Source organism: Fusarium redolens (genome assembly GCF_020744475.1).
Source record: "Fusarium redolens strain MPI-CAGE-AT-0023 chromosome Unknown BKA55scaffold_3, whole genome shotgun sequence".
Taxonomy (NCBI): Eukaryota; Fungi; Ascomycota; class Sordariomycetes; order Hypocreales; family Nectriaceae; genus Fusarium; species Fusarium redolens.
In genome coordinates, this window is record NW_025763666.1 from 993,722 (window position 1) to 1,015,474 (window position 21,753).

The 21,753-nt window shown below is 49.2% G+C and overlaps 6 protein-coding genes across 6 annotated transcripts; 4 read left to right on the top strand and 2 right to left on the bottom strand.

Moving 5' to 3' along the window:
• Nucleotides 1-1,166: 1,166 nt before the first annotated feature.
• On the top strand, nt 1,167-4,979 carry BKA55DRAFT_685488 (CNH domain-containing protein; the record flags this gene model as incomplete). Its single annotated transcript, XM_046198807.1, has 3 exons — nt 1,167-3,933; nt 3,981-4,828; nt 4,884-4,979. 3 exons carry the CDS (start codon nt 1,167-1,169, stop codon nt 4,977-4,979), a joined length of 3,711 nt encoding a protein of 1,236 aa, XP_046053742.1.
• A 1,047-nt stretch (nt 4,980-6,026) lies between these two features.
• BKA55DRAFT_606731 (Alpha/Beta hydrolase protein) lies at nt 6,027-8,776 on the top strand. The gene is made up of 5 exons (XM_046196601.1): nt 6,027-6,235; nt 6,353-6,432; nt 6,490-6,585; nt 6,633-6,928; nt 6,981-8,776. Exons 1-5 carry the CDS (start codon nt 6,204-6,206, stop codon nt 8,361-8,363), a joined length of 1,887 nt encoding a protein of 628 aa, XP_046053743.1. The 5' UTR covers nt 6,027-6,203; the 3' UTR covers nt 8,364-8,776.
• On the top strand, nt 8,777-10,389 carry BKA55DRAFT_606732 (RTA1 like protein-domain-containing protein). Its single transcript, XM_046196602.1, has 2 exons — nt 8,777-9,620; nt 9,679-10,389. The coding sequence occupies exons 1-2, from the start codon at nt 9,177-9,179 to the stop codon at nt 10,273-10,275; spliced, it is 1,041 nt and encodes a 346-aa protein (XP_046053744.1). The 5' UTR covers nt 8,777-9,176; the 3' UTR covers nt 10,276-10,389.
• BKA55DRAFT_557576 (Alpha/Beta hydrolase protein) lies at nt 10,390-11,805 on the bottom strand. The gene is made up of 2 exons (XM_046191814.1): nt 11,218-11,805; nt 10,390-11,165 (listed from the first exon to the last, which is right to left on the bottom strand). The coding sequence occupies exons 1-2, from the start codon at nt 11,576-11,578 to the stop codon at nt 10,483-10,485; spliced, it is 1,044 nt and encodes a 347-aa protein (XP_046053745.1). The 5' UTR covers nt 11,579-11,805; the 3' UTR covers nt 10,390-10,482.
• Nucleotides 11,806-14,482: 2,677 nt separating this feature from the next.
• BKA55DRAFT_534964 (CNH domain-containing protein) lies at nt 14,483-19,728 on the top strand (the record flags this gene model as incomplete). The annotated part of the gene is made up of 3 exons (XM_046189653.1): nt 14,483-17,983; nt 18,035-18,688; nt 18,742-19,728. 3 exons carry the CDS (start codon nt 14,483-14,485, stop codon nt 19,726-19,728), a joined length of 5,142 nt encoding a protein of 1,713 aa, XP_046053746.1.
• A 488-nt stretch (nt 19,729-20,216) lies between these two features.
• Nucleotides 20,217-21,651, bottom strand: BKA55DRAFT_557581 (uncharacterized protein). The gene is made up of 5 exons (XM_046191815.1): nt 21,454-21,651; nt 21,060-21,291; nt 20,984-20,999; nt 20,726-20,862; nt 20,217-20,671 (listed from the first exon to the last, which is right to left on the bottom strand). Exons 2-5 carry the CDS (start codon nt 21,284-21,286, stop codon nt 20,518-20,520), a joined length of 534 nt encoding a protein of 177 aa, XP_046053747.1. The 5' UTR covers nt 21,287-21,291; nt 21,454-21,651; the 3' UTR covers nt 20,217-20,517.
• Nucleotides 21,652-21,753: the final 102 nt, after the last annotated feature.

The window sequence follows — 21,753 nt, forward strand, 5'->3', positions numbered from 1 at the left end:
GCTTGCTACATAAATGAGGCACCAGTAACCACAGCTGTACCAGTATCTGTTCCAGGTATCGGGCTGGAGCGTCAACACTACAGTTAGGCGACCAGCTTTAGGTCGGACTACGATACACAAACAAAGAGGCTCAACTTCACTGTAACAACTCGAGTTGACGCCTTGAAACAAGGCACCGATTTTAGTACTAACTAAAGATAAATTGCTATTTTAACCTGCTCCTGAATAACTTCTCCCCTCTCTTTTTCGTATCCACGGCGCAACGCCAAAGATCCATGCTCTTACACTGCAACTTTATACCCCAGTATATTCATCCCCTGAACGTGTACTAAATAATTTAACTGCCCATAGCCCGTCCACTACGGCGCGCCCACATTGCCCGCCCCCCGTTACCACATTCATCTTGACCCCCCAAAAGCGCAGAGGCCGCCATCAGACGGGTGGACTTGTGGTGGATCTAGCACTGGCGTGTCCGTCGTTGGCTCCAAGACTCCCTGGCCTGTCCTGTTCTGTTCCATTCAGTACCTGAACGTGGATTCCATTGGCTTGAATTGCCTTTACCTCTTTACCTGCGACGAGTCGGGTGCCTGGCCTGGATCGTGAACCTGCAACTGCAACTCCCTCCAAAGTCCATCACCAGAGGGCCACCCCCCAGAAAAACCCTCTCGAGACGGCGACCGCCCATTGTCTGCGATCACATTCCTTATTGTCGTCCCTCCGCATACTCGATCGGTCGACGAGCTCCGGCCCAAGGCGAGACGTTTGCCATTTTGCTCAACCGGCCGCCTTGTCCGACGGCCCCCTCGAGCCCAAATTTGCAAATTCCGACGACACTTTGCTTGAGTAGAAGTCACCCCCGAGATCCCTCTTCATCTCACCCACTGTAACGACGACCGCTACCCTGTGAGGGAATTCGCTGCGCCAGTATATAACGGAAGGTTATCGCTCACGCATCTTCCTCAACGTTTATCTTAAGCTTAAGGGGACGCACAGTATTGGCGTCGACTGACGGCGGCGCATCCGTCGAAGTCGGCTGTTGATACGCCTGATAACGAGCTTTTAGCCTTTGGCGCTCACAACCCTACTGGTAATGCAACTCCCATCCCTAGGTACCACCCCTTTCTTGGAAACTCTCCTGACATGCTCTCAATCAAGTTTCATTTATCATGTCGAACTACGGTTACGATCCTCGAGGAGCTCCTCAACGGCAGCCGCAAAGGGGCTACGGCGACGACAACAATTACGGTCAACGAGATGCTGCATTCTCCAACATCTTCGGTGCGGCTCCGCCTCCTGGTCGATCTCAAACAATGACTTCGTCCTCCTCGATGCCTCCATCCATGATGGATCCCGGTCGCACTCAGACTATGTCTTCAATGTCCTCTGGTATGCAACGGCAGCCACCGCCTCGTGCTCCTCCAGGACATTATGGAGACCCAGGAGCTGGCAGGACTCGAACAATGGATAGCAATAGCATGATGGGGAATGGCTACTATCCTAGTCAACGCTCGGCATCTGGTGGTCAAATGCCACCTCATTACATGCAGCAGCAACAACAACAACATCAGGCACGGCGTCCATATCCTGGCCCTGGAGGACCTCCACCTCCGCGAATGGACCAAAGGGGTCCGCCGCCTCCACAAGCTCCTGGTGCAAGGACTCCCGCTCAGCGATTTTATCAAGGAGGACCGGCACCTGCAATGAACAATGACCCTTATCGCTCGCAGTCACTCGCTTCTGCTCCTCGCCAGCCAATGTATCACCCTCCTCCTAGCGCCTATCAGCAAGCACCAGCAAACCACCTTCGACAAGCCCCGTACGCGCAGCAGAATTCGGCGAGGACGACCGCTCAAGGGCGAGTTGTGCCGGAACGTCATGAAGACCGCACCATGTCGCTGACTGGCAATTACCAACCCCAGAGCATGGACGCCCATCAGACCATGAGCGGCCGAGTCATCCCTAACCGACGAGCACCTACAGAGCTGCCGGCCACTAACGGTTATCCTAATTCGATGCCTCACGCTCCAGGAGCACAGACCCGAACCTCTAGCATGGTTTCGTCCAATGGTGCTGGCGATCATAGTAGGACAATGTCGATGGCCTCTACCGTGGCACCAACCATCACCCCTTCCGAGTCTGATGCTTCTACTTTGGTCCAGCGACCAACCAGAAGCAAGTCGATCGAGAGCGAGCGCCCCCCGACCGCGACGAAGATTCGACCACCCCTCGTGTATCCCGCCCTACTGTCTCGAGTCGGAGAGTGCTTCCGTCGCAAGATCATTGTTGGTGACCGGACAAAGAACGAACTGACATACAAGAATGCTTTCAGCGGTTCTGAGGCGGTCGATGTCTTGTCATATATTATTAGGACAACGGATCGTAATCTTGCCCTCCTTCTTGGCCGAGCTCTGGATGCCCAGAAGTTTTTCCACGATGTCACTTACGAGCACCGTCTACGAGACTCCCAGTCGGAAATGTACCAGTTCAGGGAGACATTGATGGACGAGCCAGAAGATAAGCCTGCAGTGAATGGTGTCTTCGTCCTGCTTTCCGAATGTTATTCTCCAACTTGTACCAGGGATCAACTTTGTTATTCAATTGCCTGCCCTCGAAGACTGGAGCAAGTCTCGAGACTCAACCTTAAGATCAACCCTGGACTACGGAAGGAGGATGCTGTCAATGCTGTCGATGACGAAGTCGATCAGACAGACGAACAGAAACTCTGGATTAACTCGGTTCCCAAGGAAGTTGCTGAGAAGGTAGATGAGCGGGAGAAGAAGAGGCAGGAAGTTATTTCAGAGATCTGTTATACAGAACGAGATTTCGTTAAGGATTTGGAATATTTACGAGACTTCTGGATTTTGCCTCTACGATCAAAGGCCTCGCCAGTGCCTGTTCAGCGCCGCGAAAAGGTCGTCAAGACCATATTCAGCAACATTATCGACCACCCCAGTATTCATACTGTCAGCTCCCGGTTTGCGTCTGGTTTAACGACTCGACAACAAAAGGAACCTATTGTTCACAATATCGGTGACATTTTCCTTGAATATGTCCCTCAATTCGAGCCCTTCATTCTGTACGGTTCGAAGCAGTTGGAAGGAAAGTTCGAATTCGAGAACGAAAGATCGGTCAACCCATACTTCGGCAAGTTTGTGGATGAAATTGAAAGGCGCAAGGAATCGAGAAAACTGGAGTTGAACGGTTATTTGACCAAGCCTACGACCCGTCTGGCACGATATCCCCTACTTTTGGAGAACGTCTTGAAATACACGGAAGACGGTAACCCTGACAAGGAGGACATTCCTAAAGTCCTGGTTATGATTCGAGATATTCTAGGCAGAGTCAACGCCGAGTCCGGAAAGGCTGAAAACCGATTCAACCTCAGGAGGCTTCATGAGCAGCTTCGTTTCAGGCCTAATGAGAGGGTTGATCTTCGACTCACTGAAGAGGGACGTGAAATGGTCTTCAAATGCCAGTTCAAGAAGTCACCTACGGACCCTGCAGAAATTACGGCCTTCCTCTTCGATCACGCCGTTCTTCTTGTTCGCATAAAGCAGACTGGCAAGAGTGAAGAGATCAAGGCATACCGACGACCCATTCCTCTGGAACTTCTCGCAATCAGGGAAATGGACGAAGTCATTCCCAAGGATGGCAATATGAAGCGTACCTCGTCAAGCTTGATTCCTTCGATCCGGAACAACGCTAACGACCCAGCGAGAAAGGAAGGCTGGCCGATTACGTTCCGGCATCTGGGTAAAGCAGGCTATGAGCTGACGCTTTATGCATCTAACCAAGCCGCTCGTCAAAAGTGGCTTGAGTTTATTCATACTGCACAGGAACGCCTTCGATCCCGTGCAGACTTCTTCAATACAACGGTCATCTCAAGCAAATTCTTTGCTGGTACCAACCGTGTCAACTGTGTTACGCCATTTGGTAAGTCATTTTTGCTTTGTCCGGTTTATTCGCTAATATCATGACAGATGGTGGCCGTAAGCTCTTGTACGGTACTGACAATGGTGTTTACCTGTCAGACCGCAAGGTGAAGGATCAAGTGCCCCGTAGGGTATTGGAGACTGCAAGCGTTACTCAGATTGATATTCTGGAAGAGTACCAATTACTGCTGGTCTTGTCTAACAAAACACTCCAGTCTTACCCAGTTTCTGCCCTCAACCCTGATGAGCCCGCATTATCTAGGAGGCCTAAAAAGATCCAGAACCATTGCAGTTTCTTCAAAACGGGCATCTGCCTGGGCAGGCATCTGGTCTGCTGCGTCAAGTCGTCTGCCCTATCTACTACGATCAAGGTCTTTGAGCCTAATGATGCCATGACCAAGGCCAAGAAGCAGAAGGGTATTGGTAAATTCATGAGTGGTGGCCATGATGAACTCAAGCCGTTCAAGGAGTTCTACATCCCTACTGAATCTTCGTCCGTTCACTTCCTCAAGTCCAAACTATGCGTTGCCTGCGCTCGAGGTTTCGAGGTTGTTTCCCTCGAAACCCTCGAAACACAATCATTGCTCGATCAGGCTGATACGTCACTTGACTTCGTGGCTCGCAAAGAAGGAGTTAGACCAATCCACATTGAACGACTTAATGGAGAATTCTTGCTTAACTATTCGGAATTCTCCTTCTTTGTTAACCGCAACGGCTGGAGGGCCCGGCCAGAGTGGCGAATTGACTGGGAGGGTACACCACAGAGCTTTGCACTCAGTTACCCCTGGATCCTTGCTTTCGAGCCAAACTTTATTGAGCTCCGGAATATGGAGAATGGCGCTGTACACATTGTCCCTCGCAAGAACATTCGCATGCTTCATAGTAGTACGCATGAGGTAAGTTTGATCACCTAGAAGGCTATTTCTCTCCAGGATGCTAACATGATGCCAGATTCTATTTGCACATGAGGACGATAAGGGAGACGACGTTGTTGAAGCCATCGACTTTTGGAAGAGCAACCGCAAGTCGGAGCTGCTCGGTTCATAACAATAAATAAATACCGGACCGGTATTGGGGAGCGTTTCTTTTTCCTGGAAAGATCTTTCTTCTTGTATTACCTGGCGGCGCCCAACTACTACGACGTCAACTATCCTTGGGCGCGAGATACTCGTAAGAGTGTTGACGATCTTCGGCTTCTTTTTGGTGTTCCTTTTCTTAGGGAAGACGCAAGACTTTGAGCCGCACTTCGAACCGCTCACCGGATGTTATTTTAGTGCTCCTGGTAATGCCACTCGTCAAGTCAGCACATGATGAGCCTTGATGCTAGCTAAACCAGAGCAACACATCACTCAGAGGGCGTCGCTAAAGAAGTTTGAAGTATAGAAGCTGTAGATACGGAGACGGGGGTAATGACGAGCAGGATGTAGGATGGGACAAGATAAGATGACGAGATGGAAAAGAGAAAGACGGTATATCGTAGCTTGTACTCTGGAAGGATGAGCGATGTTTAGCATGACATGGCAATGGCATAATGTTGCGTTGCGTGGCATGAAATATTTTGGAGCAGCTTGGAGCAATTTGAGAGAGCGAGCGTCGTGAAATAATGGCCTGGACAGGAAAGGAAAGGAATGGGGTCTACGGTACTATAGTAGTTGAGTTTACAATTGCAATTGTAGTAATTGAAGATATCCTCATCGGCTTTCATCAACTGTTCTATCACTCACTCACTCACTATGTGTGTGTCTTAGCCAAGTGTAGATGCCCCACTATAAAAGAACCAATCCTCTTGTACACAACCCTGACATTGGCGCATGCCATGTGGCAGTGTCTTTTGTGGCTCGCTTGTGGTAATGACTGTTTCATATGGGTATCATGGAAGGAAAATATGACATGTTTTTTTTTTTTTTGCCATTGGGCTCTTTCAACATCTTGAGGCCTACTAAAATCTCCATTTTTCTCTGTTCTTCACCGAGTTTCGACTCGGGGTTACTTGTTCTGTCGTTAAACTCGCCTAAAGTTCTGAGGTCATGGATTCGTGGTGCTAGTGCTACCTCACTGTAGCTTAGTAGACTAGGCACTAACTCAACTCGAGCTATCGCTATCTCCAATTGCATGTGATTCATTGAATACTGACATCACCCATCTGGACAAGACCTTCAACTTATCAACCTCGTTTTCTTTTTCTCTCATTGATCCTTGTCCCTACCACAACAAAAAGCTTAAACTGGGATAAGCTTGTATCGCGACAATCATCAGACAAAGATTGTCGCGATGGCAATTCCCTTTATCGGAAGGCTTCGCCCGTAAGTTTCTCCCCTATTCATCTTTACCTTGGCCTTGCATTTTGGAAGATCTGCGTGGCGTTCATCCACATTTTCATCTCTACCATGCGCCGGCTTTACTAACCTCTTGTCTTATAGTCACGAGTATCTAGCTCTCGTGGGATCATTTATCCTCGTCGGTCTCGAGGCAATCATTCGAGTCTTGACGTTGGCTTTGCGTGAGTCGCAGTCCCTTTCTGAGCGGTGTAGGGGTCATACTAACAATAACAATGCAGCCCCATTTCTTGTTACGCTTTTCTATAGAGCTTCAAGACGACTCTTCAATAGATTTTCTGCGCCTGCGAGGCGACGAGCAGAGAGTAAACGAAAAAGTTGGCATTTTGGCTGTCTCTATGAAATTCGGACTAACATCGTATAGCGATATCCACCAAGGTACGAGACGCGCCTGACTTCGTTGAGCTGTGTCGCATTTGGGGCTACGAAGCAGAAGAACATATCGCCCAGACCAAGGATGGATATCTTTTAGGTCTTCATCGTCTGCAGTGGAGGAAGGGTGAAGAAGGACAGAAAGTTAACTACGGCCCGACGAGTTTGAAAAAGAAGGTCATATACATGCACCATGGTCTTCTTATGAATTCAGAGGTCTGGGTTGCTCTCACAGATGAGCAACGATGTTTACCATTCGAGCTGGTCGAGAGAGGTTACGACGTCTGGGTAAGTTTGCCCTCGTTACGCAACCTACGTCTATTGACTAACATTTGTACAGTTTGGAAATAACCGGGGTAACAAGTACTCCAAAAAGTCAATTAATCAATCGCCAACCTCCAACGCCTTCTGGGACTTTTCTATCGACGAATTCGCCTTTCATGACATTCCAGACAGCATCAGCTATATCCTTGATACGACCCAGCAGGAGAGTCTCTCGTACATCGGCTTTTCGCAAGGTACAGCTCAGGCTTTTGCTAGCTTAGCCATCCATCCCAAGCTCAACAACCAGATCAATGTCTTCATCGCTCTCGCGCCTGCTATGGCGCCTGCCGGCTTATCTAGTGGAATTGTCGACGCGCTCGTGACGGCATCGCCCTCTGTTTTGTTCCTTTTGTTTGGTCGACGTTCGATTCTCAGTTCCGCCACTATGTGGGAGACCATCTTATACCCGCCTATCTTTAGCAAACTCATTGATGTGGGGCTTTCATTCTTGTTCAACTGGCAAACACTCAATATCTCCGCAAGTCAGAAGTTGGCTGCTTACCCACATCTGTACTCTTTTACGAGCACCAAGAGTGTGGTTCACTGGTTTCAGATCATTCGAAACAAATGCTTCCAGATGTATGACGATGACGTTCATCAACCGATCAGTGTCACTACAAACAGCAAATACTCCAAGGTTGCCAAGTACCCGACTCGAAACATCAAAACACCAATCGTTCTGGTTTACGGCGGAAGCGATTCCCTGGTGGACATCAAGGTTATGCTCAAGGAACTACCTCCTCAAACTGTGGCAACTGAGATTCCTCACTATGAACATCTTGACTTTCTCTGGGCTCGAGATGTCGATACGCAGGTTTTCCAGCACGTGTTTGATGCGCTCGATAGTTTCACTGATGCCGAGCATACAAAGGAGGAATATGATCGTTACTATGTCAGCCGGCAGGAGAGTCTTTTGGGTTCAGGTTATGCATTTGGGCATGCTCACCACGGTAGCGAGAGCGAATCTTCGACACTTACGCCAAGTCTTGAGGGAGCCAATGGTGTCCAACTTGCACCGCAACCCCAGCCACACAGAGCACGAGAGCAGGCCTCTGGAATTCCTTCTCCCAAGAACACGACACGACACAAAGTGAAATACTCTGGTGAAATACCTGCAGGCGACCGACCAGCCACCCCTGAGCTGTTTAAGGGTGCTGCGGGAAGAGATTCGCCTGAAAGTGGACTGGATTCCCCAGTAGCGGCTAGAGTAAAGGCTGGTGTTAAGCGCAGCGGAAGTGTCGGAAGCAATATCAGCCTGGATATGCGAGAAGGTCGTGGTATCAGTGTCGGTGCGAGTAAGGCTGCTGGCGGCATCGTGACCAAGAGCGGCGCCAGTGGAACCAACGTGGAGGAGAGTCCTAGAAGAGACAGTTCTGCAGAAAAGAAAAAGAAGAAGTAGGTGGTTAAGTGGAAGCGCAATAGGGGAAGAGTTGGACTCAGTCATGTCTTTGATCGACGATTCAGAAATAATGCTTATTCTTTTTATTTGTTACAGAAGGGACAGCAATACATCTCGAGCAGTACACGCACGTTACAATCTCTTGGGTTTGAGAGAGCCCAGCTTTTCGCAATATACATAGTCCAAACTTGCGCATATCAAGCTACCGGGGGACCACAGTAGTATGGAATATATGTCAAGTGGAGAATATTTCTTGTGCCATATTGATCACTTTCGGTTTTAAAGAGGCACAGCAGCAAGAGTTCTAATCTGATAGGCAGCCAGAATAGGATGATGGTGCGAGGAAGTGTGAGTGGGCCATATGCAAGGCTCCTTTGATCCTTCAACTATATCATTGAGGCTGAACTGGAGTCAATCAATAATATCTCTTCATAGGACTACTTTTCTATGTTCTCGCAATCAAAATGGCAGTGCATGACGTTTCTCGGATCCCAAGGGCCGACGGGGATGATAAAACAGATCAGTGACTAACCGCAAGCTTCGCGAAACACGAAATACGACGGAGATGAACTCCGATATCATTATCGAATCCTGAACCTCCTTCTGTAGCCCTTATCCGGGTACTTTTCTTATAGATTATGGCTATTTTAAGGTTGTTTGTATATGGTCAGAGCGAATGGGCCACTCGCGTTGAAGCTGAAATACGGGAGCGTAGTGGCATGGCGAAGTAATATATATGGCTACTTGTCTTCTCATCCTTTTTCTTTAAACACCGGACACACTTAATGCCTTGCCCTGTTATCCTTTCCCATCATGCAGCCAAGCTCGCCGGTTTCCCTTAACGGGACACAAGCTCCTTACATGCCCTTCTTCTGTCTTAAAAATCCTGAAGCTGAAGGATGTGTAGACGATACTGGCTACTACCTCTATCGCATTGATCTTGCACCAAATGCTGCATTTCTTGCGATATTTACAGCGTCGTTGATTGGTTTCATTGTCACTTGGATTTTCACCCGCAGAGGTACTGCTTTCAGTGTCGCCATGGTCCTCGGTCTTCTCTGCGAGATTATTGGATACAGTGGACGTATCGCGAGTTGGTACAACCGCTTCGATATGAATGCTTTTCTTACGCAGATTTGTTGCTTGACCATGGGTCCAGCCTTTATGGCTGCTTCTATTTATCTCTGTCTTCGCAGGATTGTATCAGCTTTCGGACCAGAGAACTCACGGTTGCCTCCTGAGTACTATACTAGATTTGTAAGTCATCCTCGGGTAGATAACATCGAGCTTGGATACTAATATGCTGACTCTTTAGTTCATCCCTTGCGATGTTGTCTCCCTAGTCCTTCAAGCTCTTGGGGGTGGTATGGCCTCCGTTGCTTCTCAACAGTACAAAAGCGCCGACCTAGGCACAAACATCATGATAGCAGGACTCGCCTTTCAGGTCGTCACGATTCTCACCTTTATTGCTTGCTCAGTCGACTTTGCCATTCGAACTATTCGTCGCCAGCGTGTCCTTGGTGGAGCAGCCTTTGATCAGCGCCCTGAAATCGTCAAGGTCCGCAATTCTCGTCCGTTCAAAGCTTTTCTCTGCGCTCTATCACTATCTGCATTTTGCATTCTTTGGAGAAGCGCCTTTCGAGTTGCAGAATTGTCTGGAGGCTGGAAGGGGCCCCTCATGGGTCATCAGTATATGTTTGTTGGGTTTGAGGGCATCTTGATTGTTGTTGCTGTGGCCATTCTCAATATATTCCATCCAGCCTTATGCATGAGGGAGCTGTTGGAGCTGGATGATGGTGGTCTCAAGGGCATTTGGGGCTTCCGCAACCGCAAAAACAAGGCGATGGTTAGTGAAGAGTCAGTGGAGGATTCAGACCGAAAGACACCCACGAGCGAAGCTGTTGCAGTTTAGGCCTGGTTCGGGATGGTATATATGGGGGAGTATCAGAACGAGTATCGGAAACAATCACTGGGATATGTATAGGGAAGACTGTAGGCATTGATAGGGTGGCACAAATGTTGATTGAATGCACTGTTGATAGTGAATTATATGGATCTTATAAATAGTCCCTATTGTCTCCGAGTAGTTTAAGAAGCATATTCCAGCTGCATTCGTATCTTAACCCGTGCCAAAAGTCACCTGTAAGTGTTTGACAGCATCTTCTATCATACTATATCCCCTATCAATCACACCATGAAGAGAAAGAATAGAGTGTGTTCCACCTTTCACCAGTAACGTTTCCACATCGACTCCCAACCCCCTCAACTGGTTTCCAAAAGCCACTGCCTCTGGTGCGAGAATATCCATCTCTGCAACAGCAATCCAAGTCTTTGGAAGTTTACTCAAGAGAGCTTCGGGGGCCAGGTTAGGGCTTGCGTCCCATCGAGAGCGATGATCATCTTGAGTGAAGTAAAGCTTACGATACCACTCCATTCGCGCAGGTGTAAGCCATGGTGCAGTCTCGGCATTAGGCTTCCATACACCTTCAGCTGTGGCAGTATTGTCAACAACCGGTATGAATAAGGCCAATGATATCGGAGGGTGTGTTATAGTATTTGGAAGTGACGGTTGAGCTGTCGGCAAAGGGACTTCTGGGTTCGATGCGGATAATGCAGCGACAATCGCCAAATTAGCACCAGCTGATGTCCCGCTGATGGAAATGCGAGAGGTGTCGATCTTTTGTAGTTCAGCTGGACAAGATGCGACCCATCTCACGGCGTCAATCGCATCCTCGACTGCAGCTGGGAATGGGTTTTCAGGGGCCAATCCATAGTCAATGCTGACAACTATACACCGAGCTCCTGGTTTTTGTGTAAGCATCGTACGATCAGGCACAAGCAAAGAAACACATACTCTCACAGGCCCAGCAGCAAAGATCTGTGCCATTGTTAAGTCCTCCAACTGCCCAGCCACCGCCGTGAAACCAAACGAGGACAGGCCAGCCTCGTTCATCACACTGACCCGTTGGTGTGTAAACTCTCACTCGGAATCTACCAACGTCATAATCGCTGATGCTTCCTACGAGAATAGGTTTGGTCCCTCCTGGAGGAAGAGAAGTCTTCTTAGTACGTGTTGAGCCATCCCAATCTTTGATTTCGTCTCTCTCGATATACTGTAGATGTGCATCATGATAGGTGACGTATTGGGGATCCAGGCGGTCACGAATGGCGGGGTGGAGGGGTTGACAGATCTTGCGGTGTGTGTCACCTGTCATTGTAACGATTCATGAGTTTGGAGTAAGTTTCGAAGAGTTGTAGTGAATCAATAAGTGAGGTTGATTCAGTTGATTCAGAGGTGAGAGGTGAAACCCCACGCTCCCCTTCCACCCCCACAATTCAGAGGCCAGACCCGCCAGCTGAGACTTAAGCTTACATTTCGAAACATTTCTATCAGTTTTACAGTCAGAAATAATCATTACGTCTGGTCGCAATGTTGTTCTCATGTTAAATCTTAAGATATCTTGACTAACGATTCAACAGCCTTATTATAACAAAAACAAGACGACCCCAGCAATTGAGTTCCGACTCCGTCTCCGGACTGCCCGAACGGAGCCGTAAATAGTGGGGCAGATGCCGAAGCCCGTCGCCGTGATTCATAGGGTTATCCCGACTTGAGAGTTGAAGTTCGAATGAGCACGATATAAAAGAACAAGCCAGTTTCTTGCATACACTAGAAGTGAGAGCTTTCTATCGGTCCTTTCAAGCTTTAAAACAACATATATTACCATTGAGATGGAGTCAGCCTAGCAACTTCAAACACTCATGACCTGACAGTTGTGTTACCACGTTCACTGCTTGGCTTGTTCATAGGCATGCGTAAAGTGTTTGGCAAGTCAGCCTGCAGCTTCGGTAATTATAACGGGTATACGGTGCGCCCAATTACTGCTGGCCATGGCTGTGTTCTTGAACAAAACGCTCTCTATAAGTGGAGAGAACTTGTGTTAGTGAATGCCAAGCAGACTCAGCATGGGTGCTGTGGATTGAGTGAGATGAAGTTAGCTCGGTTGGGTATCTGGATCTCCGAGGTAGGTAGCAGCCCAATTTCAGGGTCCTCATGGTAAAAGACACAAGATGCGATACAGGGTTTGTCCAAAGCAACTTGAACTGTCTTGTAGGGCTGTGGCTTTAGGCGGCTGACATGCTTCGGTCTGGCCGTAACACATCGAGTCGACATGCCGAAACCTAGCACATGCAGTCAGATGAGTAGGACACTCATCATAGGAATGTCACCATAAATCAGCCCTATCGTTTTTGTTGATGGGAGCATGTCTTGGAATATTGCGATTAGCAGGGGAGTCATAACCACGGGGTAGAATCATTCATTCATTCATTCATTCACATGTGTTTACCAAATTGAATTAAGGTTCATCAGCCGTTGCTGCTTTTATTAGAGACTCTCGGGTAGATGCCAGACTTAACAATAGACAAAGCATAAACAAAGATTCAGTTTTAACAGCCTTGGACGAGTACAAACAAAGTAGTACTGGGCTACCTCATTACATACCTAGTACCGTGTTGAATTCGGATTTCAGGTCCAAATTCAGACACGCATTCCTTGGCCAATAGTATTCTCATACCGAGGTGAGAGTTATTGTCGAATACGAAGAGCCGGGAGACAACATCCTTATTGCGCCATCCGTGACGTACGTTGGAAGTATCCCGATAATCTGACAGCGAGGCCGCCCAGTAACTTCACGTCTCTTGACCCCCACATTGAACTTGAGATGGAACGCGATACAATCATGGCTCAGAAATGTTGTGTTTTGCACCGCCGCAACCAAAGAAGAACGTTTGTAACTCTGTATCAAGTATGTAAAACATCCTCGGCCACTAACACCAAAACCCCAGGTCATGACCCTGAGCACGAGCCCGTGACCCAGACTACCTATGATGTGGTCGCACCATCAAGCCTCATGGGTAAATTCGAATAACAAGGTACTTTTAATGGCCAAAGACCGAGTTCTAAAACCCCAGGGTTCCCCAGGCGATAATTAACTGTGGAGTGTGTTTGTACCTGGGCAATGAATATTTGCGATTCAGTATAACAAGGCATACGCTTCTTGACCGTTGAGACTATTTAACTTTTGTATCATTGACTGTGGCTTATACTGTAACATCAACTCAAGGCGTTCCCGAGGATAGTCCATGAATGGTTGGGATGGGATGGGATGGGTTGGATGGATGGATGGACATTAATGACATGGGGAAACTTCGGAGCCTGATTGATCTTCAGTGACGTCTAATTAGTTTAGGTTATTCCAATCTCACCTACCTTACGCCTGCATGCTCCGTCGGATACAGTCCCCTTCTCTTGGGTTAATCACTTGCCTTATTATTTCCCCGTCACTCGCTGAACCCTGCCTTTGCACCAACCAAATTCTGACGCTGAGGACGAGACTGATTTATTGTTCTTGTTGATACGATAATTGTCCTTTTCTTCCCGTCATCTCTGGAGTCCAACCAGACAGACCGAAACCGTCCAGTCCGTCTCACACCGCAGGACGCAAGGCTCTATTGTTCTCTACCTAGCTCAGACCCAAATTTAGGACCCGACAAACAGACAGATACTTCAAGTGGAGGACTCAGGACCCTGTTTGCCTAGACCAGACCAGACTTACGCTATCTGTCCTGTCCTGTCCTGTCACTGTCTGAGTAAGAGGGGCTTTCGCTTTAGTTTCGCTTCTCCCTCTCGTCTGTCTCGCTCAGACAATCCAATCCCAATTCCGCGCCCGCCGCTCTCGAGTCCGCCCATCACACATAATCCAGTCCAGTCCATCCACATCCATCTCCGAATCAAGATCCATTTTCTCCGCTGAGCTCATTGACTCGAACCCGACCCGACCGCCTCGATTTGTTTTTGCGCACAACAAATCCGTCGCTCTTTTTTTTGCATCTTACTCTGTTGGCGACAGCGTCGTCTTCAGCACTCGCAATCCATTATTGTACCCATCGTCGACGTCCTCGACCTCTCAATGCGACCCGCCCACGCTCTTCAACCCTCGCCGTCCTATACGAGGTAGACGCCCGAACCGCCAAGCCCAACCGGCACTCGCATTTGTTCTTACGACCATTCCCGCTTCCCTCGTCACAACTACTTCCAACAACAGTCACCTGCCGCCATGTCTTTTCGCGGCGACGACCAGCGAAGATATGGCCATGTGCCTCCTGTGCAGTATCCGGTCGCCGGCCGCGGCCAAGAGTACCAGCAACAGCAGCAGCAACAACAACAACAGCAACAGCCGCACTCATCCTACGACGATATTGGACGCCGAGCTAGCTTCAACGGCGGAGACGATACCGCTTATATTCAACCACCCACCAACCGATCTCCTGCCTTTGGCGGCTCTGAAGAGGATGAGCTCTTCATGAATAACAATGCGGCGGCCCGGCCAGGCTACGGTTCCACGAACAACGCGCTGTCGGGCTATCAGCACCAGTACCAAGATGTGCCCCCCACGCCGACATACTCATACAATCCTCAAAGTTTTGCGCAAACTTCAGGCTTCTCGCGGTCGACATCCACCAACGCTCTACCATACCGTAATCAGCCTCAGCATCAGCCTCCCTCGCGTTATGCTTCGAATGCCAGCTCCTACACACCGCAGGCTTACGACCCCTCTGCTTATGCAAGCACCAATGTCCCACAACGACAAGCTTCTTACCAAGGATACAACACATATGGCCAGTCATATGGCTCACAAACATCCCCTAGCTTCAATCAATCTACAGGAAGTTACCCGCAATCGGCGGCTTCTCCTGCTTTATCATCCGGGTTTGAACAGCCATTGCGGAGCCCCTCACTCAATGCCTCGCCTGGCGCAGCACAGACCTCGGCATATGACCAGTCTTATAGCCAATACCCAGGCCAATTGTCTAATGGGGGAGGATCTTTCTCGAGTGCTTCGCAGCCTCCATATCCTACCGCGACGCAGATGCCAGTCGGGCCATATTACTCCCCGAATGAGCATAATTCACTCTACAATAGAGGATCCCGTTCAAATTCACAGGCCTCACCTATCGGATCGCCCGCGAACCCTGGATCAACATCACCCGGACTGCAACGGCACCCAACAAATGCACCTTTGCCGAGTCGTCCTGTCGACGATGAGCTTACCTGGAGTGCCGGACATGAGCGCATTACGAGTGACAACCTTATGCAAGAGTTGGAGCTAGAATTGGGCGGTTCTGGACAAGGCTACCGTCCCCTTCCTGAGCCTGAGAATGGTCAATATGACAACGATCTTCATGGCCAGCGATTGCAACGTTTTGACTCAGGTGCCACTACAATTCCTAACAATGCCAGCCGAACGACATCGACGCGAACTGGTCAGACCGCTTATGAGCCTGAAGAAGATGACGACGACGCATATGGAGAGGCTGGTTTGATGGCTATGCGACAAGCTGAGCTCGACGAACAGCGGTTCAGTGTCGGCTTCGGATATACGGACATGCCTGCTATGCCAGATCCCTCCCCAGAGCCCGCTCCTATCAACTCGTTGTCAACAAAGACGTTACATACTCACCCCGAAGAGCAAGGCCACAGCAGCGACAGCGATTTTGCTGGTGTAGACTTGGGAATGCTAGGAGGTGGATTTGGCGGTACTTTAACATATGGCGGGGATGTTGGATCTCCACCCGCCTCATCCGGCCAAGATACTGGTCGACCCCTGCCCACGCCAGGCTATTTCAACCGTGCATATGATCAAGGGGAAAGTGTGCCTGCGTTCAAGACGGCAGAAATAGACTATGGCGGTACAGGAGGCTTGCAGCCCCCAACACAACATCGACTGAGCTTCGACGAGGAGGATGAACGAGTATCACTGCGGTCTCGACAGAGTGGAACAGAGTCCCCTAGTAAGGATGAACTGCAAGATCTATTCTACCACCCAGGACTATCAAGTCGACCCCTCCCAGCCATCCCAGGGCCGGGATCCGACAGCAGCTCGATGCTGTCAGTTCAGACCAACAACCGACAGCAGTACCAGCACGCATACTCGCGTAGTACCGATTCGCGATTTGGTGCACCGGATAACCCTGAAGCTTACTATACAGGCAATCAAGCTTACAACCTGCAACCTGAACGATCCATCTCTTTGGCTGGTCATAGCCATACACCTCAGGTGCAAACACCTGCTCGATCTAGGACTGATGCTGCTGAGGAAAGGAGGAAGCTCGCCAGGCACGGCCATCAGCAAGTACCATCGAACCAATCTTTCCCAGAATACGAGACTCCTGCCGGCTCGATAGCGGCCTTCGATGGAATCACACTACCAAGCGGTCGAAAGAAGAAGTTCATCCCCTCCAAGCTTAACGCTTCCGATTTCCGCAGATGCACTGAGCCATGGGCGCTCAGCGGTCTTGAAACTTGGATTCGTGAGATGGGAGAAGGTGAGATGGATTTAAGGACCAAGACGATCGAGGAGGCTTTGATCAATCTCTTCACTGGCAAGATCCCCATGATGAACGTGGCAGATGCCGAAGTTCTTAGCACACATGTAGTATTGTTAATGCTGGAACGAGGTGTGCTTGTGCCTGATGAAGAATGGGTCAAATTTGGAAACGGCCGCATCTCTGGAGTTTTGTGGCAATTAACTGGTTCTGGATGCTATGCACCTAAGATCCATGACGAGGAGATTGGTGGCCGATGCTACTCTCATCATTGTACTCGTACTCTCAAGAAGGTTGACTTGGAGGAGCTCGCCCAGGACTCTCAACCTGCGGACGAGTGGCACGTCTTTTATGGTCTTACGAAGGCTGACTGGGAATCAAAGCCCAAGAAGGAGGTCGAGCGTCAGAACATTTTACACGAAATTGTTACTGGCGAGGAAAACTACATCAAGCAGTTGGATATCTTCCGCAGGTATTACAGGGATCAGCTCCGGGTCATGCAACCCCCTATTCTGAAGCCCGAGAAGCGAGACAAGTTCTTGCATACGGTGTTTGGAAAGCTGGATCAGGTCCAGGCAATCAACAAGGACCATCTTTTGTCGCAGCTCAAGTATCGACAACAAGAGCAGGGCCCTTGGATTATTGGCTTCAGCGACTTGTTCCGAGAATGGATTCGCAAAGCCAAATCAGTCTATATCGAGTATGCGTCGGCTTACCCCAACGCAGTCTATCAGGTTCGAAGGGAGGCCGATCGCAATATTCTCTTCAAACGATTCTTGGACGACATGCAGAAGCAAAAGGTCTCTTCGAAGCACGATTGGACACATTACTTGATCGCGCCTATTCAGCGTCTTCAGCGCTACTCCCTTCTACTTGACAGTGTTGTGCACAAAATGAAAACCGACAGCGAGGAAAAAACGAACTTGCTCAAGGCTATCGCAGAAATCCGACAAGTCACTCTTGAGTCTGATGCCAAGGTTGAAGAACAAAACAAGAGAGTCCAAATGATGGAGCTGAACAGAATGCTTGTGCTAAGGCCAGGTTTCCATTCTGTTTTGAATCTCGACCACCTTGGCCGTGAGTTGATCTTCCAAGGTGACCTACAAAGAATGGGATCAAAGGGAGTTAGGTGGGTTGACACACATGCTTTGCTATTCGACCACTACATGATTCTGGCGAAGACGGTGACTCCCAAGGAGGGCAAGGACAAGAAGTATGATGTTTCCAAGGAGGTACGTGAAATTTGCTGAACAGTCTACGAAACTATATCTAACGAAGTGTAGCCCATCCCCATGCCCCTCCTGTTCCCCGAGAGCGTCAACGACGAACCAGTTCAGAAGCAAAAGGGTATCACTGCTCCATTGGGAAGAACTACAGCAGCGGCTGCCTCTAGCACTCAACTTAACAAGGTTGGTAGCAATACGGGTAGGCCTGGTCTGGAGCATGCAGCGACAAACTCGTCTATTGGCTCTGGTCTTACACCAACCGGCTCGAACGACACTGAAGGAAAAATCCTCTATCCGTTCAAGGTCAAGCATCTTGGTCACGAGGTTTATACTTTGTATGCATCGTCAGCCAAGGATCGTGCCGACTGGTGTAACAAGATTATCGAAACCAAGACAAGGCACGCCAAGGCACTCTTCTCTCAAAATGCCGAGCCATTCAGGCTACGGGTTCTCGCGGATGCTGCTTTCCATTATGACACTACCTCTATGTACGCGCGGTTCTCAAGTGTTGCAGTTAAAGGCACTCCCCTTGACCGGGCAATTCACGAGTTGGAGAGTGTGCTAGGACCAGCTCAGGGCGTCGCCCCTGTGTGTCGTGCTCAGGTCAACTGCGCTACCAGCTTTACTGCCTTTGGCAAGTCTGTTATTGCAATTGGAACTGATTACGGAGTCTATATCTCGGAGCCATCAAATCCTCGCGGATGGCAGAGGGTATGTGGCCCCCTTTTCTTTACTGTGAGAAACAGCTAACATTTTGATTACAGACGGTCCAAGCAACTCGCGTCACTCAAATTGCTGTCCTTGAGGAGTTTTCTGTCTGCGTGCTCATTGCCGACAAGAACCTCATTTCATATCCTTTGGATGTGATTGCCCCAGTATCTGACTTCTCGGCGCCAGTCAACGATAACCCTCGACGAGCACCACAGAGACTTGCCAAGGACGTAACCTACTTCGCCACAGCTAAGATGAAGGACAGAATGCTCCTGTTCTACAAGCGAAAGGAAGGTCTGCACACATCATTCAAGGTTCTCGAGCCTATCTTCCAGAAATCTACCGAGAAGAAGTCTCGACTCTTTGGTGGACGAAAGACTGGTGGTGGAGGATGCGCGGAGACATTCCGCGACTTTGATGAATTCTTCTTCCCAACTGAGTGCTATTCCCTTAGTCTGTTCCAAACATATATTGCAGTTGCGACAGCGAAGGGAGTCGAGATGCTCACCCTGGATAAGAAGCAGCCTATGTCTATTCCCGACCTTAAGGCACCTGCGATTGCCAACATTGCTGGCCGCATCCGAGATCAGAAGCCGCTCGGCATGTTCAGGCTGAACGAGAACGAATTCATCGTGACATATGAGGACTGCGCTGTATACGTGGACAAACACGGTGATGTCAGCCGCACGCTGATTATGGAGTACACGGGTAAGCAGAAGAAGGCCCGTGGTGCGACCATGTATGGACAGTATCTGCTCCTCTTTAACGAGGACTATGTTGAGGTGCGCAACGCGGAGAACGGACGATTGCGCCAAATTATCGCTGGTCGAGACGTGCGCGTGCTCGATCTCGGCGTCCGTGGACCGACTGGTCGGAGCACATTGAACCCGCAGTCACACAGTAACGGTTATATGCAGTCGACGAGCGCGGGTAGCGAAGGGTCAAAGGGCACTGTCAAGATTGCCATGGCCCACCCAGAGCTTCCAGGTCGGCAGATCGTTTTGGAGATGCTTTTGAACGACGGACATACGGAGAAATGAGAAGAAGCGAACGATTGATAATGGTTACAATGATGAGCATCTCTGGAGACTAATCACCCGGCGTGGGCACAAGATCTCGAAATATGAATGACCTGATATCATGAGATGAACAATCAAGTTGATGGCTGTTAAGAAGAAAGGGGGTTTATCTTTTCTTTGAGTCTGTACATGTACATATCGGCACTGGTTCCTCACTTGACGTTCCGTGGCTCAACAGCCAGCTAATGATTGGATGGATGGCTGGGGCTATCTATGGCGAAGGGAAATATTTGTGGCAGGGCGTTCATAGGTGGTGTAAAGAAGTTGCTGGTGTTATGGATGCCATCATGAATGATACCTGAAGAACAATTTTAGAGAGATATCTATAGTGGATTTGGATTATAATGACAATGGAAGTCACTGGCTGTTGTATAGCTGGTATGAGATACCTACCTAAGGTAGTTGACACCTATATGGTTGATATTCACTCAAATTACGAGATGCTAGCCATGTCTTGTATAAGTTTATTTGTTGAACCCAGCCCGTCCTCAGATTTACATGCTGACTATTTCGTTTGTAATCTACCATGTAAAAAGTAATAACCAATTCCGGAGGCCCCCCCCCCCCTGACTCTGGAATGGCTTTGAAATCCCCTCCTTTTAAAGCAAGAAATGCGTCCATTTGCGACTCACACCTTTCGAAACCAGTTCCTCAAAAGGAGGAATCGACTGTGGCATTACAAATCATGAAATATGTCGAGTAAGGCCACACCTTTCGACAATTGTCTAATTTGCCCATGCTTGATTGCACTTAAGGCTTGACCTCCTGGATGGTCTTCTTGGCGTCAGCCTTGATGTCCTCAACGACACCCTCCAGGCCCTTCTTCTTTGCTGACTCCCAGCTGAGAATTCGGGTGATCTGGACGAGGCCGACCATTCCGAGGAAGAAGTTGACAGCGGCGAGGCTAAGATAAAGCTGTTAGCTTGAGTTTGTATGATTCAGCGGGGTATAAGCGTACAGGTAGTTCTTAGGCTTAATGATGAGGCACCACCGGGTCCAGATAATACCGGTGCAAGTCAGAGCGAGGTTCTGAGTGAAAGAGAGCTTCTCGGCGGGACGAGCGAAGTCGGAGATACCGGCAAGGACAAGAGCCCACTATAGATGACGAACAAAGTCAGTAGATGTGATTATATCGGTTTTTCGACGTGATCGGATTATGTTGCGAGAGTAATTGCTTTCGTAGTGTAAATATCGCGGGATAATATCGTCAACGAACCTTCATGACAGGAGCCCTACAACCACGCATATTAGCATTTTGTCTCAACGATCGCTTATCCTAGACTTGTCCTCACCAGAAATGCACAGTCTTGAAGCCAACCTCGCTCTCCATCATGCGCTTGAACCAGCTCTGCTGCTGCTGCTGGGCGCCATCAGTGCTCTGCCATCGACGGCCGCTGCCCTGGTAGAAGTTCTGTCGAAAGCTCTGCTGACGGAAAGCCTGTCGAGCGGGCGCGGCGAGGGTAGCCTGACGGAAGAGAGGGCGCGAGGCGCGGAAGATGGTGTTTGCGGAGGGAGCCATAATTGCTATGCGATTGTCAGTATCAATATTGATATCAATATGAGATTCAATATCAGGAATCAAAAGTTAGTCAAGACAGTTCGCGTGCAAACAAGACATTTGGCGACCACATAAAAGTCTTAAACGACACAATTGAATTCATGATCAGAGGGTCAATGGCAACTTACACGTTGAGCTCTTGGTGGAGGGGAGATTGTCCAACAGACGTAGATAGTAGTCAAAAAGACGAGGTTCAACGGGCGAAAGAAGCTTTGAGACGTTGGGGCAAGGGTGGTCGGTCACTGTCGCCCCGAGATGGCCCAACTCTACCTCTACATTTCCAGGCTGTGGTCTGTGGATTTAGCGCACCATCCACTAAATCCATCACTACACGGCGCCCGGAAACCGGAGATATCGTGCGTCCGGGGCTCACTGCGAACTACGTGGGGGGAAAGCTGTCAGCGGCACCGGAGGCTGTGCATAAACGA